Source organism: Lonchura striata, chromosome 15, assembly GCF_046129695.1.
Source record: "Lonchura striata isolate bLonStr1 chromosome 15, bLonStr1.mat, whole genome shotgun sequence".
NCBI classification, from domain to species: domain Eukaryota; kingdom Metazoa; phylum Chordata; class Aves; order Passeriformes; family Estrildidae; genus Lonchura; species Lonchura striata.
In genome coordinates, this window is record NC_134617.1 from 403,891 (window position 1) to 417,659 (window position 13,769).

Sequence of the window (13,769 nt, forward strand, 5' to 3'; positions counted from 1 at the left end):
TGCTGCGTTTGGGAGCTCTGAGCTGAAGCTGTGTGTGACTGAGGCTGCTGAGGGCTGCTCTAGGGCCTTACTCAAACGATGAGATTCTCTCCTGGTGAGCCTCGCAGGCAGGAGCGTGAGAGAGGGGAGCTCAGTGCCTTGTCCTTGGATGAGGATCGGGTGGACCATGGGTGGTGTAGAGAAGCAGTGCTGCCCCATGTCAGGTAGCATCCAGTTAGTCACCTAATGTCAGGCAACCTTCTTTCTTACTGACAACACAAGGAGGAAAAGAGATGAAGCACCCAGCTCCCGCCGAATTTTTAGAAGGTGAGGTCTGTAAGACAACATACTGTTCATCACTGCAGCTTTTCAGTGGAAGCTGCTGGATGTTGTATAGTTATGCCTATTGGGTGTTGACCGTGTGTGCTGCAGAAACATTCACTAACCCTTCTCCTGCTGCATCCAGGTAATTTTCACACTCACCCCAGCCCTCTCATGTGAGTAACAGCCTTGTATTCAGGATTGTAATGCCTTGGTGTCACACCATTCACCTGTGATTAAAGTGGAGTCACAATCTTCACGACTAACCAGATCTTCATTCAAAGTGCTGTCCGGTGCTAGCTGTGTCCTCTGCTGATGCTGCAGCCTGCTGGGAGCTGCTGTGCTTCAGGACAAAAGCTGAGCCCCTGTTCCCCATGGACACGGGTAAAAAGGCCGGGCAGGCAATCACTTGAGGCAGAATCAGTCACAGCCTGTGACAGCAGATTTGTGGCAGAATCACAAACTACTCAATGGGAGCCTTGGTGGCCTGAGGTCTAGGTGTCCCCAGGGCGTGCTGCTCTGGCTGTTGTGCTGCTTGTGGAGCTGCTGGCAGAGGAGCTGCCATGTCTGGGCAGGTGAGATCTTCCTGCCCCTGCCCGGCCTCCTATCTGCCTCTGCGCTTGTCTCCACACTTGCTGCTAGTTTAGAACAGATAATCACTTTTCCATGCACTCTAGCTGGTTTTGGTGTGTGGCTGTGCTGATGATAGGACCTCGCTGGGAACAGCCAGGTTCGGATCCAGCTCTGCACTGTGGGGGATGAGCAATGTCAAGATTATCTCAGCCCAACAGTTTTGTCAAAAATACTTTCCACTGATCCTGCCTGGGGAAGCACCATGTTTAGCTTCAATGATACAACCCTGACACCAGAAAAAGAGCTTCCAGCAAAGACTTTTAATTCCCTGTCAGAATCAACATAATTAAATCCCCTCTGGTAGGAAGAGGGTTTTCACTGGATCTAGTGAACGTCTATGCTTATATTTGGAAGCCTCTAACATCCCGGAATTTATTCCCTGTAACAAACAAGGGTTTTGTTTCCACTAAAGATAGCTGTATATATGAAATTTGTTATTTTCAAGCATAAATATTTATTATTTACACTTGCAGTCTATAAACAAGTGTATTTCACTCTCTGTAACTTACCAGCAGGAGGAAGGAATGCTGTCTTGCCCACAGAGACCTTGGGCCTTCCCCAGGGACTCGAGGCATTTGGGTGCTTTCTGCACCCCAAGTGGCAAAACTTGTAAAGTTCAAAGAGAGGTTCATTTATAACTGCAATCTGCTCCTTCAAGCTGCTGCACAAATCACTTTTAAGCAATTCATTTCAGTGGCTCAGGACATCACTTAATGAACCCTACTAAATTGGAAGAAAGAAGGTTTAATTAAAATACTGGAAGGAAAATGTCTTGAGACAAGCTCTTCCAGGAGCAGATTGAAAATGATGGCACAGACATCTCTCTTCCATGGGGAGAAATGTTAAAGTCGGCAGAAAATTTAGTTTGTGATGAGTTTTAGCGGGAGCAGATAAAGCATGTGCTGTGGTCCGGCCCCATGCAGGGGCTCTGGGTCACCAGGAGCTCTTGAGGAGCCTCGTGAAGGGTTCGTGCCCCAGCAAGGAGTGCTGACAGAGGCAGGCAGTGGCATTGAGCCACATGTGGAGGCAGACCCTGACAGTGGCCACTTGCCACGGGTATCTTTGGCACTCGGGGAACAGGGCACACCCCAGAGGGAGGACCCTGAGCTGCGCTGGTTCCTGAAGGCACCAGGAGGGCAGTGGGGTGTGCTAAAGGCCATGCCACCTCCCAGAGAGGGGGCTATGGGCAGTGGCACTTGTCTGGGACAGAGGCAGGGAAATGCTGCTGCCAGAGCACTGTGGTGGCTGATGCCAGTTTGAAATATCCTCTCTGCCCAGACATGGGCACTGAGGTGGGGTGGCACAGCCCAGTGCTCTGGGTGGCACTGCCTGCCCCAGTCCAGTTGCGCTGCCATCTTTGGCTGATTAAATTCAAATCTGTGCAGCAAATGCCAGGGATTGTCTGCACTGTGTTGGTGTGTTTGCTTTCCCATGGAATTGGAATTGGAGCGTTAAAACATTTTTTCAACTGCCAGCACTCTGATGGGCGCGGCTCTGCGGGTGCTCGCTGCGGGGAGGTAGGTTACGGCAGAGAAGGGTCGGTTTCCCACGCAGAAGGTGTTCGTATTCCATCAGCCACACTCCCCATTTGCCTCCCCCCGTTCCCCATCATGTGCCAGACCCACGGAGTCTCCCTGCTGACCCACCTGTGTCTCTGTCCTGGTGCTGCCTCCCAGGCTGACCCGCCTGCAGGCAGCCCATTTACTCACCCTGTGCCCAGCTGTGCCCATGGGCACCCGTCACTTTAGTCTCCACGTGTGCAATGGGCTTTGTGACCCGTTGTGGAACCAGTGCCAGCTTTCTGTGAGAAGCTCCTGTCGCAGTAGGTGCATCTTGTGCTCCCGTGTTCAGCCAAGGGGCTTGTTCCAGGGGCACCAAACTGGAAGAATGTGACAGAGAATGACATCAGAGCAAGATGGTAACAAAATTGGGTTGTAAGCTGAAAATAGCTGCTCTACATGAGAGCAAAGCTTGCTGCTCCTGAATTTTACTCACTTAGCTGACATTTGGGTACTTCTAATTAAAATTTTTCAACAGTCAATAGTTTTTGCTGATCTGCTAACAGATGGCTGCAGCAAGATGACCAGAAAGAAAGACTGCATGGCACATGAAGTGTGCTGGAAAGCATCCATCCCAGTGTCTGTAAGAAGAGTCTAATGCAGGGGTGTGCATCTGAGAGGGTCCTGGGTTTGCAAGGCAACATCCCCAGGACACAGGGGTGTGCTGAGGGTCAGGCCTGGTGCTGCAGTGTTCAGCACAGTGTTACCTTTTGAGAAAAGCAGCTCTTGTGTTCCTGCTGCAGATAAAGATCTTGTAAATAGTAAGAGCTCAGTATTGTTACCATCTGTGAGTTCCTGCTTCCTGTGTCAGATGTTCAGGCTTTCAGCAACCAGTGATGTCCCTGGAAATCACAGGTTTTCAGAAGGTATTTTGCAACCAGGCCACTTTTTGGGTTGCTTATGCCTTTATGCCCATGTATGAGAAATGCCCAGACAGTTCCGTGGCAGAAATCACTGGAGTTTTTAAAGGTTTTAGTGTGGAAAGTGTGGAGGACTTGATTGATGCTCAGCTGCTTTTTACAAAGTCTCATTTTTTTAAGGGTGTATTTTGCAGATGGACTTGGATTTTCCATCACTATTCCTAAGCCCAAATCAGCCATTTTGAGGAGGTTGTGTCTGCTGTGCTGCTAAGCCTCTTGGCACAGGGACGGCAGCGTGAATCCTGCAGTGAGCCAAGGGACAGAGCAGTCAGATGAGTTGCCTGGAATGCTCTGGCAGTGTGAGCCAGCACAGGCAGTGAGTGCGGGGAGCACTGAGCACAGGGCAGGGGGTGCAGGAGGGCAGGGATGGCAGCCTGAGTCCCTGCCCAGTGCTGTCCTCTGACCAGCCTTGGGAACACCAGGGAGCTGCCCTGATGTACCCGTGCAAGATGAATAATGTAGAAAAAATAGTAAATAGAGAAAAAAAATCACTCAGGAAATTGTGGAGTTCAGCAACAGCCAACTCTCAATCAGTTTGCTTTTAAGCCCCTAAGATTAGTTCTGTTGGTTAGAGCATGGTGCAAATAATGCCAAAGGTGTGAGTTCAGCCTCTAGACGGGACAGTCACATAAGTGATGGACTCAATGATCCTTGCAGATCCCTTCCAACTCAGAATATTCTGTGATTTCTTAAAAGAAATTGCCATGCTCTGTAAACCATGGTTTGTGGTTATCTCAGGTGCACGTGCAGAGGGTCTGTCCTGTCACAGCCTTGACTGTTAACTGTGGACCTCTCCCACGCCACCCGGAGCTGGGGCAATGCTGGGATTGACTGGTGGGGCTGCTTGGGTCTCCTGGCAGCAGGGTGTTCTGGGGCACCCTAGAGCAGCTGATGGTTTTCCTCACAGTGAGGGTTATTTGCACTGCAGGAGAGATTCCTAGGTCCTAGGCTAATTGTCTTGATTTACTGCTGTTCTGCCACCACAGGTGGGATGTGTAACAGCTTAATAAGGTGTTCATAGCCTGACCAATTAAAAATTGCCATTAATCCAAGAGTTAATGAGTTGTGCATCTTGATGCAGATAGAAGAGTTTTGTGATGTGTGCATACCCAGGACCCACCAGGACTGGTGGGCAGGCATGAGCTCTGGCTGGGGCCAGGGGCCAGGGCAGCTGGGCCAAAGGCAGTTCTACTGCTCTGCTGCACTCTGTTCACCTCCTCCGATGGACGAAGTTGAGGCTCTGCCTGAAGGCTGCCCTTCAGTTTCCTTTCTGTTTTTTTGTTCTGCTCCTGTCCATGACCCAACCCATCCTGAGCCTGCATGGTCTCTACTGGTGCATCGGGCTCTGGAGCAGCACTTGCCCCTTTCATGTCCTTCCCCCAGGCACCTGGGGCCGTGAGAGCTCTGCTCCCTGGGAGTCTCTGTGCTGAGCCCTTCCATGATGTTATTTCCTCCTGAGCTCTCCTTTCCAGCAGGTCCAGTAAATTACACCTGGCCAGGATGGTGGAGTGATGTGAATTCACATTCTTGCACGCCGGCATTCTGAAATAGGTGCTTTGGTGGGGGACGCTGAGTGACACGAGGGTTGCTGCCAGATGGGAGTTTCTTTCGTCTAGGCTGGGTAGCACGAAATTCCTCTTTGCTGCAACAAGGGCAGAGAAATTTGGAATGTGCCAGTATTTTTAGCTCCTCAGTCTAGGAGTGTTATTCCATTTTGGTGAAGAGGAGCAGCTGTTGCTAGCTCTGCAGCACCATGTTGTCGTGATGAGGAGCTGTACCCAGACAGCAGAGCTCAGCAGGGTCCAGCTGGGAGGTCCCTTTGAGCCGTGGCTCCAGCCAGACCCCTGCAGGAAGCAGGACTCATGGTGGGCACAGGGATGGGCCTGCCCAGGGCTGGGAGGTGTTCAGGCGTGGTGCTTTAACACTAAGCTTCCCTCCCTCAGCACAGCCCTGGCCATGCAGGGATCAGACGGGTGTCGTGCCATGCCATGCCATGCCATGGCTCGCTGGCCTTTGCTCTGTGGTGGCAGCAAGCCGTGCTGTTTCAGGGCACTTTGCTCCTGCTCCATATCCTTACTGGGCTTAATGCAGTGGAATTGATTTCCGTTTCCCAGGCTTTGATTCACCTCAGCAGGGGATAATCAATGCCAATCAATCACATGTGATTTTGCATGCCATTAGACTGCAGTTTAACCTCTGGTGTCCTCTGCCCTCCCAGCTCACACCCTGTGCCGTGGACCACACAGTTTGGGGCAGGATCAATGGCCCATGCTCCTCACACTCCTGCACACTGTACCTAGCCCTGTGCTGGTGGGACTTGGATGCCATTTCCTTGTCCCCTTCAGCTCCATGGCCTTGCCCAGGCTTTCTTCCTCTTTAGCCTGTTGTTTCTGTACCTGAGGAGCCCTGAATTCTCCCCCGTTTTAGTTCTCTCTGACACTTTTCATGGGCAGGGAAGGGAGCTGGATTCCAGTTTTGGGTGAGCCTCTTGCTCTGCCTGCTGGGGTCCAGCTCTGCTGCAGCTGCTGCCCTGCTGGGTTAAATCTCCCCTGACAGAGGGGACAGAAGGTCCTGGTTCCTTCAGGGTGCCTTGCAGTGCCCAGCCCTGAGCAGTGGTAGGTCCACAGCTCCCATCAAGCTGCACTCAAGCCCTGCCATGCAGGTGAATTCCTCGGCACTAACAGCGCATGCCTTTCAGAGTAAACACTTCACTAGCTCTTTTTTTGTTTGTTTTAAGTGAGGCAGACAGAAAGGGACACCAAAGAGCTCTCTTTTAAACAGAGAAATGTAGAATCTCCCCATTTTCTGAGCAAAGCATGACCCACAGCCTGTCACTGAGGGTCAGACCTGGGAATCCTCCTTGAGAGGCTGAGGATTTGGCTGTGTTAGTCAGTTGTAATTCTAATGTTTGTATCCTTCTCAAAACCCCTTTCTGAGCTCAGGGTCCACCTCCTGCCATGGCATGGTGAGATGCAGAGAAGGTGAGATGCACTGAGACCTCCACAGGGGATCTATGGGTGGACTTGTGCTCTGGCTCTCCCATTACCAGACATTATTTACTCTTCGGTTTCTTCATCCTGAGCAGTTTCAGATGTAGGTTTTGTCCTCAATTAACAGGACCCATTGTGTCCCTATTTGCTTTCTCCCTCATGGGCAAGCAGAGTGAGGGAGTGGCCATTGTGCCATGGCTTGGTTGTGCTGCCAGTCAGGGGCCACATGGCTGTCTCCTTGGTAAACCCCTGCAGCTATCACTCCCTTGAGGGGTCTAATGGGGGGATGAGGGATGTGGCTGTGGTGAGTTATTGCCCCACACTTAGGAGTATTAAACTCGATTTGGCAACTCATAGCCTGGGATTTGAATGACCTAAATCCTTCCTTTGGCAGCCTGGTTTGCTGTTATTTATGGTGCTTCCCAATTTATTATCATCTGCACTTGGAGGCTTTGTGCGTGGTGCTGTCCACAGAGTGATTTACACACACAGTGAAGAGAGCAGAGCGCCGGAGCTGCGGCCCCGGACCCCCAGAGCCCTCCTGTTCCCAGCACCAGCCCCGGGCACAGCAGCCAGCCAAGGGCAGGGAGGGCAGGGGCTGCCCCAGAGACACAGAGCTCTGTCTGGGGAAGGAACTGGCTCCATGGTGTCATCAGGACAGCTCCTGGGCCTGGCTGTGACTGTGGGAGAGAACCAGAGCTGGGGAAGGGTGAGGAGCACAAGGCTGATGAGGAGCAGCTGAGGGAGCTGGGAAGGGGCTGGAGAGTTCCTGAGGAGCTGGGAAGGGGCTCAGCCTGCAGCAAAGGAGGCTCAGGGGGCCCTTCTGGCTCTCACAGCTCCTGCCAGGAGGGGACAGCCAGGGGGATGGGGCTGTGCTCCAGGAACAAAGACAGGAGCAGAGGGAACGGCCTCTGGTTACACCGAGGGAGGTTTAGTTTGGATATAAGGAAGAATTCCTTCCGTGGGAGGGCTGACCAGCCCTGGCACAGGCTGCAATGATGGAGTCACCATCCCTAGAGGGATGTAACAGATGTGTAGATGTGGCACCTGGGGACATGGGTTAGTGGTGACCTTGCCAGTACTGGGGGAACAGTTGGATCTGATTTTAGAGAGTTTTCCCACCTAAATGATTCCATGACTGTGTGTGGTCACAGACCTGCCTCTCACTTCTTAGCCCAAAGGAGGCATGTTCCACTGGGAAAGCAGGCATCAGGCAGAGCCCCTGGGAGGGCAGGGGGCACCCTCTGCCAGGTGCTTTGAGTGCAGGGATGTCCCTGCCCCGCTGTCCTGCTGTGGCCTGGGCCTCACGGGCCCGTCATCCTGGGTGCACCGGGCACCCGGCACAGGTGCTGGGACAGGCGTGCTGTCCTGTGGCCTCCCCACCTGGACAGGTGGGACCAGGGCCCTTGTGCATGGAGCTGCTGCTGAAGCTGGAGCAGATGGGATGTGCCAGGAGTGGGGATGATGTGCCTGCAGTGCTTTGGGAGCGAGGACAAGGCGCTTGGGATGCTGTGGGAGCAGGGGTGTGACACCCAGGCCCCTGCCCTGGTGGGCAGAAGGAGGGGTGGCTGTGTGGGTAGATCAGGCTGCTCCAGGGATCCAGGTCTCAGCACCGACTGCAGCCTGCCTAGTTTATCTTCTTTCTCTTTAATAAGAGATTCATTCCCTGTTCCTGGCAGAGAGCATGCCTTCCTCCACGCTGGGAGAGGGGGAGGGGGTGTGTTGTAAATTTCCCATTTTTCTGATAAAACTGTATCGCTACGGCGGAAATCAAATCCCATCTTGGATATTTTTAGCATGAGAGCATGAAGGCACAGAGATGCCGAGGGAAGGGAGGATGGGAGGGGAGGGAGGACGGGCGGGCTGGGTCTCCATGGAAACTGTTGGCTTTAAATTCCCGCATTGGGGCACTGAGTGTGTAGGAGGTGATGAAGGAAATGAAAAGCAAAAAAAGAGGCAAGGTTTTTTCCTTTCTGTTGTCACAAAACTGCTGAAGGAACCTTAGGAGAAATGGGCATAAATTATTGATGATCTCAACACGAATACATGTGCATTTTCATTAGTAACCAGCCTGTGGTCTCTCGAGGGCAGCAGGTGGGGTGTGCAGCAGCCATGGCTGACCTCTGGTTTGTTCAGAGACACCTTTGGAAAGGAGCTGGTGCCACTCTGTGCTCCTGAGCTGGTACCTCCGTGGGACTCCCCCAGTTCCCTCTGGATGTTCTTCTATGCCAGCCTGCTTACTGCCCAGGGCAAAGAGCCAGTGCCCAGACCATGGATGCTCCTGTCAGCTGGGGTGGATTTGGGCTTGGGTCGGATACTTCTACTCAGAAGAGAGTTTTCTCATATTTAGGGTATTTTTCTAACATATGAAAGGTGTAGTTAGCCAGGCTGTATTGGTATCCTTGCCCGAAGTCCTGATGGTGGGCATGAGTAAACAGCAGGTCTGGGGGATCTGGCCATGAAACCCCCTTCTCTGTGGGTGCAGTGTAAATGGGGGGCTGGGCTGGGGTGTCACAGGGGTGTCTGTGGTGCCTGGCCCTGATGTCTCAGACCATAGCCCTGCTCACAGGCTGGTGCATTAGATCATGTCTGAAAAATGCCTCACTGCATCACACAGTTATTTTTAATTCATTGAAAAGGGAATGACCTAAAACCGGGAGCTGGTAATGGAGAGGATTAAATAGAGCAAAACAGGTACATTTTCAATTGAGTAATTTTAGAAGGAAGCAGCACGTCTCATTATGAGGTGCATGTTAGCAGTGCCCAGCCATAGCCACGGAGTTCCCTGGCTGCTGCTGGAGCAGCTGCTCCCAGCCTGTTCCCAAGGCCATCCACATGTGACCTCGGTGACACCAGCTCTGCCCACGGCATCGCCGCGGTGCTCTGCAGGGTGGGGGTCACCTGCTGCACCAGTGAAGCCTCTGTGTGAGCCAGGGTGAGCTGGAGCTGCTGAGCCACGCTTGGTGCCAAACACAGAATTTCAGTGCTTGAAGGTGCCTGGCTTTGCTCTGGCTCCTGTCAGCCGCTGTGGTTGCAGTCACCTGTGGGAATGGGAGACTGCTTTGGGTTTGATTCCCAGGGCTGGGTTTGCTTAGACCCAACAGCCATCCTGTGAAATTGCAGGCTGGGTTCTGGTTCTGCAAACTGTCACAGGAGTGAGGTGCACAGGGGGCTCCGGGCGCTGGTGGCCACAGCCGGGCAGTGCCCTGGCCTGTGAGCACAGCCTGTGAGCACTGGCCAGTGTTTGCAGCCGTGGCCAGCACCGGGGCTGCCCCTGCCCTGAGCCCCGGGCTGCAGCCCTGCCGGTCCTGGTGCTGCAGAAGTGAGAGGGGCAGAGAATGCAAATGGCAGGAGTGAGCTGGCAGCTGTTATGGCCAAGCGTTCATCGCAGAATCCATCCTGCACCCAGGGCAGTCATTCTTCCCCTTCCCCAGCTGCGCGCTGCTGGAGTGTGGTTCCCCAGGCAGTGGGTGAGCACCAGTTGGGCAGTAATTGCTGTGGAATTAACCTCTGACATTCTTCTAAAAATAGGCCAAATAAATCCAATCATTAGCAGCTCCTGCCTGCGTTGCCTCGAGGGTAAACACTGCAGATTAAAGCGTTTGCAGTTACAGGTCTCTGTGTGTCCCCTGGCTTCTCCTGCCACTGAGACCAGAACCCTGGAGATGGTACCCTGGTTTGTGGGGAAGGGGAGCTGTGTGAGTGCAGTGGCTTTTCAGCTGATGGAGGGCTGAAAGGCATCACTTTAATTTACCTTGGTAGGCAGTGGTAGATTCAGCAATGTGCAGAGGAAAGCAGCAATGTAGATATGGTCACCTGAGCTGTTCTACCTGAGAAGCTCAGGGAGAGAGGACAAAGTTGTCTGAATTTGTCTGCTCCCTCTCCTCTGAGGGGGAAGGCAAACCACCACCCCAGGCAGAGGGTGGCACGAGGTGGGAGCAAGCTCTGCCCATCAGCCGGGTGCTGAGATGAGATGGTGGGGCACCACTGGCACCAAGCCCTCCCCAGGTCCCAGGAATTGATTGTGTCACCCCAAATGTTGTGGGCAACTCCCCGAGGCATGAGGGGAGCATGCTGTGCCATGCTGTGCCATGCTGAGCCATGCTGAGCCATGCCATACTGTCCTGCCCAGCCCTCGGCCCCTGCTGCTGGCAGCAGTCCTCAGGCTGCATTTAGCACAGGGACAATACCTGGAAATCCCACTGGAACAGTGTGGGGCACAGGCCAGGGCAGGGGGCCATGACAGCATAGTTCCAGAGTGCAGAGCCCGTTTAGTGTTAAAGATGATAGAGAAACGGGGATTTATGGAGATGCCACAGGGTACAGAGCACCAATGAGGCATGTCGCTGTACAGGGCATGGTGCTTCCTGATGCCTGTGGAAGTCTTTGACTAAAATTGTCTTTGTCTTCTCTTTACCAGCTGACATCATCTCCACAGTTGAGTTCAACCACACTGGAGAGTTACTGGCAACAGGGGACAAGGGGGGCCGGGTTGTAATATTTCAGCGTGAGCAGGAGGTAAGTGCCAGCGAATGCAAAATACCCATTTTATCCTTTTAAGTGAAGCGTCCTGCTGTTCCCTAATCTGCCTGTGTCACTCCTAAGCTCAGGGCTCTCCTGACACACTACAAGCTGAAAAGAAGCCATTAACATCACCCGGGCCAGATTTCCTCCTGCCAAACACCTTCCAAACATCACATTGCCTGCATTCTTCTGCTCCAGGTGTAGCAGGGATCAGGCAGAACTTCTGAGTGTGTGACGAGGGCCCACCTCAGAGATGAAATTACCCTGAGAACCCCTTATACCACCAAAATTCTGGAAAGTGTAGATGGATGCAACAATTAGGTTTTTCTTCCAAAACTCTACTCAGGAAGTGCTAGCAAATGCTTTGTTGGAAGCTGGAGGCTGTGCCTGCTGGAGAAGCGTGTGTTTGGCCCTCAGCATGGCCCTGCACTGGTGGGCACCCTGCCAGCCTGGCTGGGGGAGCTGTGCCAGCTCCTGCCACCTGGGATGGCCCCCACCATTTCCAAAGCTGCCCCAGTTAGCTGCTCTGCTCTGAGTCAGTGGGACCTGTCCTCAGCTGCGCTGGGAGGAATGCATCAGACCTGGGCATGAGACAGGTCATGGTGCAACGATGGTTTTAAATTTTTCTCAAAGTTAAGGCTTTAAAATTACTTCTACAAACACTGAAGAGAGCTCAGTGGTTAGCCATCACATGTGCAGACACCTCATCAGCCTTTTCAGAAGTAGTTCATTTCTCCTTTTCCTCTCATTTCATTATTCCACTGCTTTTCCTGAACTTTAAGCCTCCAGCACCATTCTGAATGTATCCACTCAGCTGCTGTTCAGGGGGACATGTGGGGCTTCACCCACCCACTCGAACCAAGGTTGTCCATCTGTACTTGCAGCTGCTTCCAGCAGCTCTTCTGTGGCTGGGTTCAGCACCTGGCAGGAGCTGGCACTGGGTCCAAGCTGTTCACCAGGGACAGACAGTGGGGTGAGATCCATTCCTGCTACGTTCCCTCTGCATTCCCTGTTTCTCCTCCATTCCCTCTCCATTGCTTCTCCATTTCTTCTCAATTTCCACTGTGTTCCCATTCCATTCCCTCTCCACTGTCACTCAATTCTTGCTCTGTTTCCACTCCATTCCCTGTCCATTCTTCTCCATTCCCGCTCTCCCCGGGCGCTCCGGGAGCCGCGGTGTCAGCAGAGCCCTGAGCAGCTGCCAACACCTCCAGCTCCTCCCTGTCCCTCCAGAGCAAGAACCAGCCCCACCGCAGGGGAGAGTACAATGTCTACAGCACCTTCCAGAGCCACGAGCCAGAGTTCGATTACCTGAAGAGCCTGGAGATTGAGGAGAAGATCAATAAGATACGATGGCTGCCGCAGCAGAACGCGGCGTATTTCCTGCTCTCCACCAACGGTACGTGGCCACGCTGCTTCAGGCCCCGGGGCTCCCACCACCAGGCATCATCTTCTCTGTGGTGTTTCTTCTGGAAAATAGTTCTTAAAAAGTCTCCCTGCAGGGTAACACAGGTGTCTTGGGGGAATGGGTCTGGCAGAGCTCCACCCCTGTGCAGCAGGTGTATTTCACAGGGAGAGAGGGAGGCTTCTCCCCTGACAACAACTTATGTTTTTTATTCTCAGGATCCTGGGAATTTTTGGGGCTTTTTTTATGACAAACTGCAGGTGTTTTGTTTCAATTTGCTGTCATGTTGGGCTCAGCAGTTCCATGTTATGTTCTGATAAATATTGTGAGGATCTAGGAGTACTACTTGGGATAAATAGGACCTTAAGATAGATGTGACTTAATTACTTCAGAGGAAAAGGAGGGGTCTAATTATCTTCCATAACCAACTTGTTTTGTGTTATAGAATTGACTCTATTGATCATTGTAATAAAATTCAAAGACTTATTAAACTCATTTGGGGGAGAATCATTGAAATGCAATGAAGATTAATTATACAGCATAATGTCCTGTTAATTGAGCTTTTAAACAGTTTTTTGATTAACAGGGATATTACCCTTCAATTTGGGTGGTGTTCCATATGCAGGCAGGTTATCAAAACAATTAGTTTGGAAATATTCATGTGTTATGCTGTTTCTTTTTGTTCTTACTGTTACACTAACATTTTATAGTGAACCTCCCCGAAATAGAGCATATTAATAAAAACAAAATTAATTGGCACTGCTTTGGAGTTACTGTGTAAGGGAGAAAATGAAGATGGATGATGGGGTTTTGTATGAAACCTGGTGGAAGTGATGCTAAACTATGGATGCAGTCCCTGGCAGGAGGGAGCAAAGAACACCCCGTTACTGAGAACAACCCCAGGTGTTCCTGGTGTTCTGCTGTGGGGCTCTGTGGCACAGCGGGTGCGATGCTGGGAGGAGGCAGGGAGCTGCCCTCCGTCCTGGTGAGTGCTGGGCTCTGCCCAGTTCTGGGTGGGGAATGTCAGCGTGATCTGGTGAGCTCCAGACGCCCTGTCCCGTCTCAGGGCCGTGCCCAGGCCGGTGTGCCCTGCACGGCTTCGCTCCTACGCAGGGCTGGGCACCCACAGCTCGCTGTGGGCACAGATCCCTGCATCACCTCTTCAGCACACGGCACTGGGGGCACAGGAGGGTTTTCCCTTGGTGCTTCTGTCGGTGGGCGGCTCAGGGAGCGCTGCCTTGATGCTCTCCTCTCTCCTCCCCCAGATAAGACTGTGAAGCTATGGAAGGTCAGCGAGCGGGACAAGAGACCGGAGGGATACAACCTCAAGGATGAGGATGGCCGTCTCCGAGACCCCTCCATGATCACCGTGCTGCGGGTGAGTGTGGGGGGACCGTGGTAGCTGAGGAGCCGCTCCCTGCGGGGTGGTGGATGGAAA

General features: G+C 52.6%; 1 protein-coding gene across 2 annotated transcripts in view; it reads left to right on the plus strand.

The window, feature by feature from the left end:
• PPP2R2B (protein phosphatase 2 regulatory subunit Bbeta) overlaps window positions 1–13,769 on the plus strand; it is a 60,720-nt gene that overhangs the window by 36,574 nt on the left and 10,377 nt on the right. For both annotated transcript variants that reach the window (XM_021543084.3, XM_021543085.2), the window contains 3 exons: window positions 10,823–10,920; window positions 12,160–12,325; window positions 13,597–13,709. In XM_021543084.3, coding sequence (XP_021398759.2) covers window positions 10,823–10,920; window positions 12,160–12,325; window positions 13,597–13,709 — 377 coding nt within the window. The remainder of the gene's footprint in view (window positions 1–10,822; window positions 10,921–12,159; window positions 12,326–13,596; window positions 13,710–13,769) is intronic.